At 45.1% G+C, this 11,467-nt stretch overlaps 2 protein-coding genes across 4 annotated transcripts in view; one reads left to right on the top strand and one right to left on the bottom strand.

The window, feature by feature from the left end:
- znf341 (zinc finger protein 341) overlaps nt 1–7,768 on the top strand; it is a 10,308-nt gene extending 2,540 nt beyond the window's left edge. For 2 of the 3 annotated variants that reach the window (XM_024292780.2, XM_024292782.2), the window contains 14 exons: nt 398–588; nt 664–813; nt 881–1,171; nt 1,240–1,423; nt 2,570–2,663; nt 2,733–2,823; nt 3,261–3,423; nt 4,874–5,130; nt 5,197–5,405; nt 6,274–6,370; nt 6,446–6,578; nt 6,652–6,763; nt 6,844–6,914; nt 7,042–7,768. In XM_024292780.2, coding sequence (XP_024148548.1) covers nt 398–588; nt 664–813; nt 881–1,171; nt 1,240–1,423; nt 2,570–2,663; nt 2,733–2,823; nt 3,261–3,423; nt 4,874–5,130; nt 5,197–5,405; nt 6,274–6,370; nt 6,446–6,578; nt 6,652–6,763; nt 6,844–6,914; nt 7,042–7,523 — 2,525 coding nt within the window. In that variant the 3' untranslated portion in view covers nt 7,524–7,768. The remainder of the gene's footprint in view (nt 1–397; nt 589–663; nt 814–880; nt 1,172–1,239; nt 1,424–2,569; nt 2,664–2,732; nt 2,824–3,260; nt 3,424–4,873; nt 5,131–5,196; nt 5,406–6,273; nt 6,371–6,445; nt 6,579–6,651; nt 6,764–6,843; nt 6,915–7,041) is intronic. The other variant, XM_024292781.2, reaches the window with a different exon arrangement.
- Nucleotides 7,769–8,344: 576 nt separating this feature from the next.
- The window catches only part of itchb (itchy E3 ubiquitin protein ligase b), a gene marked incomplete in the record, with an annotated part of 34,535 nt that continues 31,412 nt past the window's right edge, over nt 8,345–11,467 (bottom strand). Inside the window, 1 exon segment of the mRNA XM_024292566.2 lies at nt 8,345–10,267. Within this exon segment, the coding sequence (XP_024148334.1) occupies nt 10,168–10,267 (100 nt within the window).

Here is an 11,467-nt window from a genome sequence, read left to right on the forward strand (position 1 = left end):
ACTAAGATTTTTTAGGCTATTTTCCAGTTTAGCTAATATTTCAGCTACATGCTAACTGTTTTGACTAATTCAGGCTGTTTAAAATAAGTTTTTAGGCTAATTTGGCATTTAGCTATATTTTAGCTGGCTATCAGCTTCAGCGATTTCAGCGGCCAAATTCAGCTTACAGCATTGTTACAGGTAATGCTATTAAAATAGTTCATAATGATGTTAAAAAGTTACGGTTTTAAAGTTTTAAAATGTAGTTTTAAAGTGTTCAATAAATGTTTATCCTGTTCGGCCCGCGACCTAAGGCGTGTTTTGGATTTTGGCCCCGTGTGGGATTCAGTTCGACACCCCTGCTCTAGATGTTTGGGAGCTTCTTGTAGCTTCGTGACTCTGTCGGCTCTTCCTGCAGAGGACGAGGACGTTTTCCTGTGTGGGAAGTGTAAGAAACAGTTCAATTCCCTGCCGGCCTTCATGACTCACAAGCGGGAGCAGTGCCACTCCGGAGCCCCCTCCCTGTCCACGGTGTCCCTGGCCTCCACAAACATCTACGCGCCCGTCCCATCAATCAGCTCCGTGCAGCAAAATCCCGCCAACAGACAGGTGAGAGGTGGAGGTGGGGATGGGGCTGGAGGGGGCGTGTCAGCAGACGCTCATTTCTCATTTCTGCTCCGTCAGGTGTCCACCTACATCACCGTCCCTCCGTCTCCTCTGACGCACACACTGGTCCAAGGAAACGTGCTGGTCAGCGATGACGTTCTAATGTCGGCCATCTCAGCCTTCACCTCCATAGACCAGCCCATGGCCAGCATGCAGACACCTGTACAGGTGATAAGCCCCTCCCCCTTTATGACTGCCCACAGCAACCCCATCTCTAAACTTTGATGTGTTACAGAGCAATCTGAGCATGCACACGTCTGGAGTATCGTATCTTCAGCATCACCACCACCACCATCATCATCCTCACCACCAGCAGCAGCAGCCCCCCCTCAGTCTACCCTCCAGCCAGACAGCCGCCCACCCGCTCCCGGCTGGAGCGCCCGCCCAGCAGCCGCTCTCCTCTCAGGTCCCGTCCAGTCACAGCAGCTCCGTGGTTCAGGTCTACAGCGCCATGCCCCACATGGCGGCCGGCGGAGGCGGAGCTGAGATCCACAGCTTGGGTCTGCAGGCCTACCATCCCGTCCAGGTGAAGACGGCTTCCCCGCCCATCCTGGTGGTGGGGAACTCCTCCTGTTAACTCTGTTTACCTTGAAGGTGCCCAGTCAGTGTGTGGAGAGCCAGTCCTTCAGCAGCCCCCCCATCTACAGCCCCGACAAGCAGCCCGCCAAAACCAAGACCTGCAGCGCCACCAGCAACATGGCGGAGCTGGGGGACTTTGAGAAGGTCATCATTCCGAAACAACCGAGGAGCGCCAAGAAAAACTCCAGCGCAGGTACAGGTGAGCACGCCGAAGGGAACGACTCAGGAGAGGATGTTCCCAACAGCATCTGTCCTGTCAGGCGGCAGCTTCCTGATGAAGTCCAGAGGAGGCATCTATGCAGAGAAAATGCATTCATCTGATTTGTTTCTGTGGAATTGTGGGATTGCTTAGTAAGCATTCACACTATAGTGGTTCTCCGGCTCATTTCCGTACGTTTTTCAGCACGTAAAAACTCAATCACTATTGTTCAGGACATTACTGCTGCTATTTTTGGTATTAATAAACTTTATAGTTGTTGAAATATTGAGCAAAATATGCTCCATAGGAAATGAATGAATTACAACACTTCTTCAGCAGTTTAAAAGCATGACTCGACATTTTTCTGTTTTATCTCTAATGTCCACCTCATGCGACTCAATCTCGACTCGTGTCAAGTCACTCAGTCACGTCCAGGATCCGTCTGCTACTTTTATAAAGCAGTGGCGCCGACCGATAAACTGAAAACTCTCAAGCTAGAAAAGTTAACAAAAAAACCAAACGTATTTTGGAAGTTTCTTTTGACAGAAAAGAGGAAACGGAAGAAGAGCTTTCAAAATAAAAGAAATCTGCATGCAACAGACAAAAACCAGGAATCTTTACTCCAAACATGGATTCATTGTTACTGTTGTTCTGCAGACCATAATAGTAATGCAGAATATTCAGGCTGTCTAATGCTGCTAATAAAGTTGTTCACATTTGTTAGAAAATACCAGTTTTAGTGACTGAGAGGCTGAAGTTGGCGTCTGATTTTTTTAGCTTCCACTTGGACAGTTTTGAGTTAAAGTAAAATCTGAATCACATTTGAATAATTACAGTACAAATAAAGTTTAGCAGGCTGCAGAAATTATGAAGAGGATGAAAATAAACTTTATCCTAAAAAGTTGAAGAAATTGGAGGCTTAGAAATAAATAAATCAAGCAAACGCCAACTTCAGCCTGGAACAGGCCGGTCCGTGAAAATATTGACTGACAATAAACCTGGACGGCTGTGTCCGGTCACAGCACACAGAAGGTAAGGAGGTCTCAAAGATCCTCTCACTGACATTTGTGAGGATCTGCTCCAATCAAAGTCCTACCAGCCGCTGAAAACCATAAACGGGGATGTTTCCTGGTCTCTAACCCACAGCAGAGCAGCTGAAGGGAAAAGGTCCGAAGCTGAAGTGCAGTTTCTGCGACAAAACCTTCACCAAAAACTTTGACCTTCAGCAGCACATCAGAAGGTGAGTTTACCTGCCAGGTGCGTCATGGAGCCGTCTGCTCTGAAGTGACTGTCTGCTTTCACCCTCCAGCCACACGGGGGAGAAACCGTTCCAGTGCATCGTCTGCGGCCGAGCCTTCGCCCAGAAGTCCAACGTGAAGAAGCACATGCAGACTCACAAGGTTTCTGCAGTAAAACCTCCTGGAATCGAGTGTGAATCTGCAGCCTTTCTTCTAAAGGCTGCTGTAAAAAATGTCGGTGATGTTCAGTTTGGAAAGTTTTTGCCTTAAGCGGAAACTGCAGATGGGACTCAGGATCTGACATCTGTCTAGTTTCAACATGAAAGCAATCACCTTTAGATGTTTCAGAGTCTCGGTTATGAATCATCACCAGGTTAGCATGAATCAGAGGTCTGCAACCTCTTTTACCCTCCACTGTGGCTCTTTGGTTAAACTAAAATGTTTTAAAAAGTGGGTGAAGGTTGCAGACCCCTGGACCAAACGAACACCAATGAAAACAGTTTTTACCGTGAAAAATGAACTTAAAAAATGTGGCAGCTTTTATTTAGATGTAAAAATGTCTTGATCACTTGCTAACAGCATCTATTTCCACCTTAAAGGTGTGGCCTATGAGCGTGGCCAGCACCGTGTCCCGACTGCCGATCACCGTGAAGGTGGTGCCAGTCTCAGCCAATGAGAAGGAGGGGGGCGGGGCATCGCAGCAGCAAATTGACGGGAGCGAGGACGGCTCTCAGCAATCGCAATCCGAGCAACAGGAAGCAGGTGACAGCTGGCTCCACCACAAACAGAACATCCGAAGGATATTTTATCCGTCTCATTAGCAAAGAGCTAAAAAATATCTGGATTTTCAAACTTATTGAGTGTCTGGGCAGAAATGTTCTTGAGGAAATCAGGTTTCCTGTTTAGACCACATGTGAAAACTAGACAATGATTTGCCTGATAATTCCACCTTATTTGGCTGATGGATGGTTGGGCGTATCCACCTGAAACTGAGGCTCTTGATTCACTTGATAGTGAATTTGGTTCAGGTGGTTGCAGTGTGAATGCAAACAGACTCTCCAGCAGACTAAAAACAAAGAGGAAAGGGATTTTCAAACCATGATTTTCCCAGGAAAATCTGAAAGTAAAGACAAAATTTTGGTTTCCCTGGCTAAAACTTCAATTTATGCATGAAAGTTTAAAACATGTCAAAGTCAAGTAATTCTCTCCGGCCCTCCAGATCATTTTATTTTATTGTTATTAATGACCAGATGTTATCTTGCGCTCATTGCTAACTTGTATAATTTTAACAAAGTACATTTTTACGTAGAGTAAAATATTGAAAGTTATTTAAAGTTTAAGTTGATTTATTCTTGAATAATATTCCTACCTTTTTATTATTCATAATTATGTTAAAAAGTTACTGTTTTAAAGTTTTAAAAATTGGCATTTCTGCTAGCTTTTTGGACTTTACAGAATTTAGCTAATTTTTTTTGCTGCATGGGAGCTGTTTTGACTAATTTATGCTTTTTAACATTTTTTAGGCTGTTTTTGGAGTTAGACCAATATTTACATGCTGTCTGTTTATGGTAATTTAGGCTTTTTTTCAGTTTTTTAGGCTATTTTGAAGTTTAGCTACATGCTAGCTTTTTTGGCTAACCTTGTTTTTTTTTTAAAGTTTTTAACTTCAGTGTTTTTATCTATCAATTTCATCATCTTTAGCTATCAGCACTAGCATCTTCAGAGGCCAAATTAAGCTTACAACATTCACGCTAGGATTATTGCAGGTAAACACACATAAAAAGTTACGGTTTTAAAGTTTACAAAATGTAGTCTTGGAGTGTTCAATAAATGTTTATCCTGTTCGGCCCGCGACGTGTTTCGACGATGTGCTTTGGATTTTGGCCCCTTCTGCGATTGAGTTCGACACTCCTGGCTTAAAGGATTTAACCCTGTAACACCTGAGGCGTCGCCAGTAACGCTTAGACACAAAATCTGTGACATACTGTAACTTTTCAACCGTTAACACGATATTTCCAGCAGAGGAGAAAAGCGGCTGAGCTGTTAATGGTTGTAAAGTTACAGTAAATCAAAGAACATAAACACTGGAGCTCCGGTGTTAAAGAGCTAAGCTTTGAAGCTGCGCTGAAGTGATCAGAACCCGGTTCTGTGGGCTTGCTTGTCTGTATTTCCGGTGTTCACCTCCCTGTGAAATCTCCCTTCTGTACCGCAGAGGCAGCCGAGGATTTGGAGGACAGCGTGTCCGAGTCTTCGGCTGATCCCGGGTCCAACCAAGGGGAGGAGATTCAGAGCCAACAGCCCCCGGTCCAGATGCAGACGGACGCGCCGTCCGACCAGAACCTGCCGGGTCAAGCTCAGACCAAACAGATCGTTGTGATAGACAGTTCGTACCAGTGCCAGTTCTGCGCCGGCAAGTTCAGGACGTATTTCCAGCTGAAGTCCCACCTGACCCAGCACAAAGGGGAGCAGGTGAGTACAGATCAGGAGGAAATTCAGGAGAAATCACCAAACCGCAAGAACATCTGCTTCCTGCAGGTCTACAAGTGTGTGTTGAAGTCCTGCTGCCAGACCTTCCAGAAGCTGGATCAGTTTCTAGAACACATCCGGACCCACCAGGAGCAGCTGACGTACCGCTGCCATCTCTGCAGCAAAGTTTTCCCATCGCTCTTTGAGCTGGGAGTCCACCAGTACTCCCACTGCTTCTGCCCGCAGCAGAGCACGCACAAGGAGGCCGCCGTGTACAGGTAAGGACCGAAGGAGATCCAGGAGCACGTTCTCCTACATCTACATTAGGAGTGTCTAAAGTCAGTCCTCGAGGACCGGCCTCCTGCTGGTTTTATAGAAATCCTGTCTTATCTGCTGCTGATTACCTGGATCAGGTGTGTTTAGCCAATAAGGAGTTTCAATGGCAGCCCAGCCAGCTAAGCCAAGTGGGCCCATATGGTTTAAAAGTGGGCAGAAAATGTGGGCCTGTATGATTTCGTCTGCAGTTTCTGTGGTGGACCCACCTGTGTTTGCCCACATTGGCTCAAGTGGACCCTCAGTGGGTTGGCCCGCTATGCTAGCCAGCCTCCCCGTGGACGGCTTAGCATGCTAGGAAGCTCCATTATAGCGAGCTAGTTAGCTCTGCTGTATCGAGCTAGTTAGCTGCAATCAAGCTAGCAAGCTCCATTGTAGCGAGCTAACGATCTCCGCTGCATCGAGCTTCATTGTAGCGAGCTCCAATGAAATGAGCTATTTAGGCATTTTCTAGATTTTTTAGGCTATTTTGGAGTTCAGCTAATATTTCAGCTACATGCTAGCTGTTTTGGCTAATTTAGGCTTTTAATTCAGTTTATTGGGCTAATTTACAAATTAGCTAATATTTTAGCTTTTGCAAGCTGTTTTGGCTAAACTAGACATTTTACCAGTTTTTAGACTAATTTGGTATTTAGCTAATATTTTAGCAAGCTATCAGCTTCAGCATTTTCAGCTTTCAGCACTAGCATCTTCAGCGGCCAAATTCAGCTTACAGCATTCACACTAGTATTATTACAGGTAATGATATATATCTAGTATTATTCTTGTAGTTGGTTGTTTTTATTACAAAGAGTTTTTCCATTTCCTCTACAGGTGTGTAAAATGTCAAAGCAGATATTCAACTCAGGAAGCCCTGGAGGAACATCTGCTGACTGCCTCCCACAGCTTTCCTTGTCCACACTGTCAGAAGGTAGAGCCCACACCTGCAGAGCTGCACACTCTCCAGGTTTCCACCTTCATCCGCTCTTTTTCCCACCACCCTCAGGTTTTCCCGTGTGAGAGATACTTCAGACGCCATCTGCCCACTCACGGCGTTGGAGGAAGGTTCAAGTGTCAGATCTGCAAGAAGGCCTTTAAGACGGAGCACTACCTCAAACTGCACGCTCGCATTCACTCAGGTGTGAAGACGCCGCTCCACTGTCTGCTTCGTTGTGTCAAAGGGTCAAAGGTGAACGTTAAACCTGTTTGCAGGAGAAAAGCCATACAAGTGTTCGCTCTGCGATGCCACCTTCAACAGGAAGGACAAGGTGAAGCGGCACATGCTCATCCACGAGCCCTTCAAGAAATACAAGTGTCCCTTCAGGTGAGGCTCTCTGGAGGGAATCTGTCTCTCTTTACTTTGTACTCCTGGGTCCTAATGCTCAAACCGTTCACCGTCACCAGGACACATGTGGGTTGCACCAAAGAATTCAACAGACCCGACAAACTCAAAGCCCACATCCTGTCGCACTCTGGTGAGCAGCTTCAAATTAAACTGAAAAAATGTTCCAATGTTTGTTCTCTTCCTGAAGAACGATCAATGCAGCTTTACAGATCATTCAGTGCATTTCTGCTCTCATTCTCATCAACTCTGTCCTCCAGGCATCAAACCCTTCAAGTGTTTGTTTTGTCAGAAGACGTTCAGCCGCCGGGCTCACATGCTGGAGCACCAGCAGTCCCACACGGACAACTATCGCTTCAGGTGCTCCGTCTGCAACAAGGGCTTCACCCGACAGAGCTACTTCAGGGATCACAAGTGTCCGGCGGCGGGAAACGGCGTGGGAGCGGCGGAGGAAGACGAGCTAGCCGGGCTGCCGATGGCCGAGGAGGCAGGCGGGCAGGGTGATGGGCGTGGCCTAATGAGAGATGCAGGAGGTGATGGAGAGAAGGAGGAGGAAGATGGTTCGAGAGAACTCCAACTGGAACCAGCAGTGGAGGGCGAGGCGGGGACGCCCGACCACAGCTGTGCTGCCGCCATCATCATCATTGAAAGGCAGATGGACAGAGAGGAGGGGCTGGATGAAGGTGGCGAGGTGCTCGCTCAGTGCAATGACCAAACCTCTTTGCAACAGCCTTGTCTATAGAATATGCTAATGAACATTTCCTGGAGTCACTAAGTAAAGCCTTCACTTTAAAGACAAGAGAACAAAGCATGGAATTCTGGGAAATTCTCAAACTTTTGTTTTAAATTAAAACGTTATTTATATATTTAATGTTTTTCACTGTAAGATGATGTTTGGAGCATGTCCATATTATTACTGGCTGAATGTGCATTTATTCACTTTCATTGATCAAAAATAATAAACTGGAAATTTGTTCATGTTTTAAATGTTTTTTTATTTTTTTTATTCATTTAGCCTTAAAATTATCCTAAATTAAGAGTAAAACAAATGTTTTGAAATCGAGTCCCATGCTGATCATCCTTTGATCAATTTTTGGTATCTTTGTGAGATTCCTTGACGAGCTTTATTAACACATTAACAATATTAATGCTTTATGCACGTGTCAGAGTCAAGGCCCGGGGGCCGGATCAACTGAAAACAAAAGAAAGGTCTTGTTTGAAGTTCTAAAATATTTAGTTTTTGATTTTCCTAAAATTTCACATCCCTTAGTTTGAATCACAATGAAACAAACACAAAAATAAACTTCATTCGAGCGTCTTAATCATTAGTGGATGACAAACGATCCGATTAACAAATGTGGCTGAGAACCATTTTTTAAAATGTTTTGATGACATTCTCATTTAGTGCTGTTCATTTGTTGTCTTTAGACTTTTTAACACAAACTAACTGCAGTGATGCCTGATGGGAATTCACAAAAAATCCTTGATTAAACTGAGAATTCAGAATCCCATGTGAAAGTTTCCTCCAGTTCCCCCTAAAACGCACAAAAATTCAAACTAAAATGTTAAGCACGGATTTTAATTTATTAATGTGACTATTTTACACAATTTTTCATGTACATCAGAAATCAAACATGGAAAGAAAATAGAGCGATCTTATTAAAACCTTTTACAAAAGAATAATTGTTATTGACACCATTTACAGCTTCTCTGCGTGTGCTGGAGAGTGACAGTGGTTTAGTGGATGTTGGAGGAAATAAAACACTTGATTTTTACACATTTACTCAATCGCGGTGTCACTCAATTTTACGGTGACTAACCTAGAAGAGTGTCAAACGGGTGCGTTTGCTTTTTACACCAGCAGCTCTCGTCTCCCAGTTTATCCACAGGAATCTTCTGGTCTCTGACGCACAGCTGGGGGTCACGATGCCCCACAGCGATCGTCCTGGAACCCTAGAGGCTCCAGCCTTCAGGGCCGGAGAAAGTGCCGTCGGAATAACACACCTGAAGCCGGCGCTCCTCAGTTCCAACACCCGCCGTTTTACAGAGTCATTAAATAGAAAAATAAAAACTAGCTGGTTAGTTTATTACATCTTCTAAAATGTTAATGAGATGTTTGAACTTTTCCCAAATAAGTATTAATACCTCACAGATTTTCCTTTACACACACACACACACACAGACTATCAGTGAACACTTGTATGCAATCTGTGAAATAATCGGTTAAAACGGCTCTGCTGGAGAATCTACCATCGGCGATAAACTAAACCAAACATTCATTTATGTCCATCTGATGTTTTCCTAGAGAGAAGACACTTCAGTTCAGAAGGAAAAAGCGTTTTTTTTTTCAGAAAATAAAAACTACATCTTTTTTTTAAATATTGCTAAATTCTTAAAAATGGTAATTTTTTTAATTCACTAGGAGACGTGCCGTGAAGCATGACAAAGGCTCTGCTGCTCTAATCCCACTGCTACATATCTAGAGGAGCTACATGCAACTCTGTTGGAAACGAAACCTAAACTTGAATTTGGTTCAACTTTGTTTTGGTGTGTCATTTCTCTGTTTTGATTCCAATTCTGTTCCACGACGTAAGTTAAAAACACGCCAGCTGTAAAAGCTGAATTAAAGCTAAAATTAAGGGATCTCCAAAATGTGTACAGAACACTCTGATCCGTAAGCTCTGGCCCTATAAAACTAGGGTCAGATCAGGGTTGCTTCACATTTGTCACCGCCACTGCAAACCACGGAGGTTCCAAGAATCCTTTCACGGGTCAAACATCACCCAGAGCAGATCAAACCAGCCAGGCCCAAATCTCTTTCAAGCACCAGGATTGTCTGTTATTTAAGCATTAACATGGAGCGCTGCAATTTGCTTAAACAATGCATCTTTCATTAAACTCATTTTGAAAGAGAGCCGCCTAAATGATTAGTAAAGATGCAGATTAAAGTGCGAGTCTAGCTAACAAAGTAGTTTACTTCCTGGAGGAGAACTCCAGTGAGAAACAGAGCTCACCTTCTCCATCCTGCACAGAATTTTGTCACTTATTGCTTAAACCGAAGCTCTTTAGGACCCAGACAACCAGCCAAAGAGGCTGAATTCTCTGCAGGTGTCATGGAAGGTGAGGTTTGGGATCTTGTGCATTCTCAGAGATTGGAGCAGCTTTGCAGGATCAGAAATAAAATGTTGCCAGCGTCGGACGGGGCCGACAGCTCACAGAGCCCCAAAACTGCACTCCCATAGAAATACGGTACAGGTGCATTCATGCATTGGTGACCCCACCCACCCCCACCCCACCAAACACCAGCTCCTCCTGAAGAGGCTCCCTGATTTGAACAGCAGTGCATTCGTTCCTGCAGACTCCTGCACCCCATCCGTGAGCGTCCTTCACTCCTGACCAAAGCCTTCCGTCTCCTCGATGGCGAACATCAACTTCTCCTTCAGCTGCTCGTAGCTCTTGTAGGGCGGCAGGTCCAATCTGTTGAAGCTGAGGAAACAACCGAAACATGTATTCAAATCTGTTTCATTTGACTGTAGGGCTTCTAACTTTTGCCATAATGTGATCTGAGATCAGGTGTTGTGAACATTGAGAAGAGCATGATGCTTTGTTCACACCGAGCGAGATTCATGCAAAAATTCACATCTGCAGGCTCTATTTTGACAAAGGTTTTCAGCCTCATCACTACATGCAAGTAATGCCTGTATATCTCGTACACAGTCAACGCATGAAGGCCACAGATGATGTTGAGAGATCGGGTTGATTTGTATTGAAGAGCTATACAAAAGCGTCTTCACGTCTGGCTTCCTGAGATCATTCAGACTCTCATGGTGCGGTGAGCTTCACCATCTACTATCCATCTAAATGACAGATGCTTTCAGCGGTACTTCTGTCTTTCTGTGACCCAGTTTAAAGACTTGGTGTCCTGCATTAGTACAAGAAAGAAAAACAAAAAATAAAAATGAAACTAGATATATAGCATTACCTGCGATAACACTAGTGTGAATGCTGTATGTTGAATTTGGCTGATGAAGATGCTAGTGCTGATAGTTGAAGATGCTAAAAATGATACCTGAAAACACTGAAGCTGATGGCATATGGCTGAAATATTTGCTAAATTCAAAATTATCCATCCATCCATCCATCCATCTTCCTCCGCTTCATCCGGGACCGGGTCACTGGGGCAGCAGTCTAAGAAAAGATGCCCAGACTTCCCTCTCCCCGGCCACTTCCTCCAGCTCCTCTGGGGGGACTCCAAGGCGTTCCCAGGCCAGCCGAGAAACATAGTCTCTCCAGCGTGTCCAGGGTCTTCCCCGGGGCCTCCGCCCAGTGGGACATGCCCGGAACACCTCACCAGGGAGGCGTCCAGGAGGCATCCGGACCAGATGCCCGATCCACCTCAACTGGCTCCTCTCGATGCGGAGGAGAAGCGGCTCTACTCCGAGCTCTCTCCGGGTGACCGAGCTTCTCACCCTATCTCTAAGGGAGCGCCCAGACACCCTACGGAGAAAACTCATATCAGCCGCTTGTAGTCGGGATCTCGTTTTTTCAGTCACGACCCAGAGCTCATGACCATAGGTGAGTACTGGAACGAAGATCGACCTCTTTTCACCACAACGGACCGGTACAGCGACCGCATAATAGCGGACGCAGCTCCAATCCGCCTGTCGATCTCACGCTCCGATCTTC

This window comes from Oryzias melastigma, linkage group LG7, assembly GCF_002922805.2.
Source record: "Oryzias melastigma strain HK-1 linkage group LG7, ASM292280v2, whole genome shotgun sequence".
Classification (NCBI taxonomy): Eukaryota; Metazoa; Chordata; class Actinopteri; order Beloniformes; family Adrianichthyidae; genus Oryzias; species Oryzias melastigma.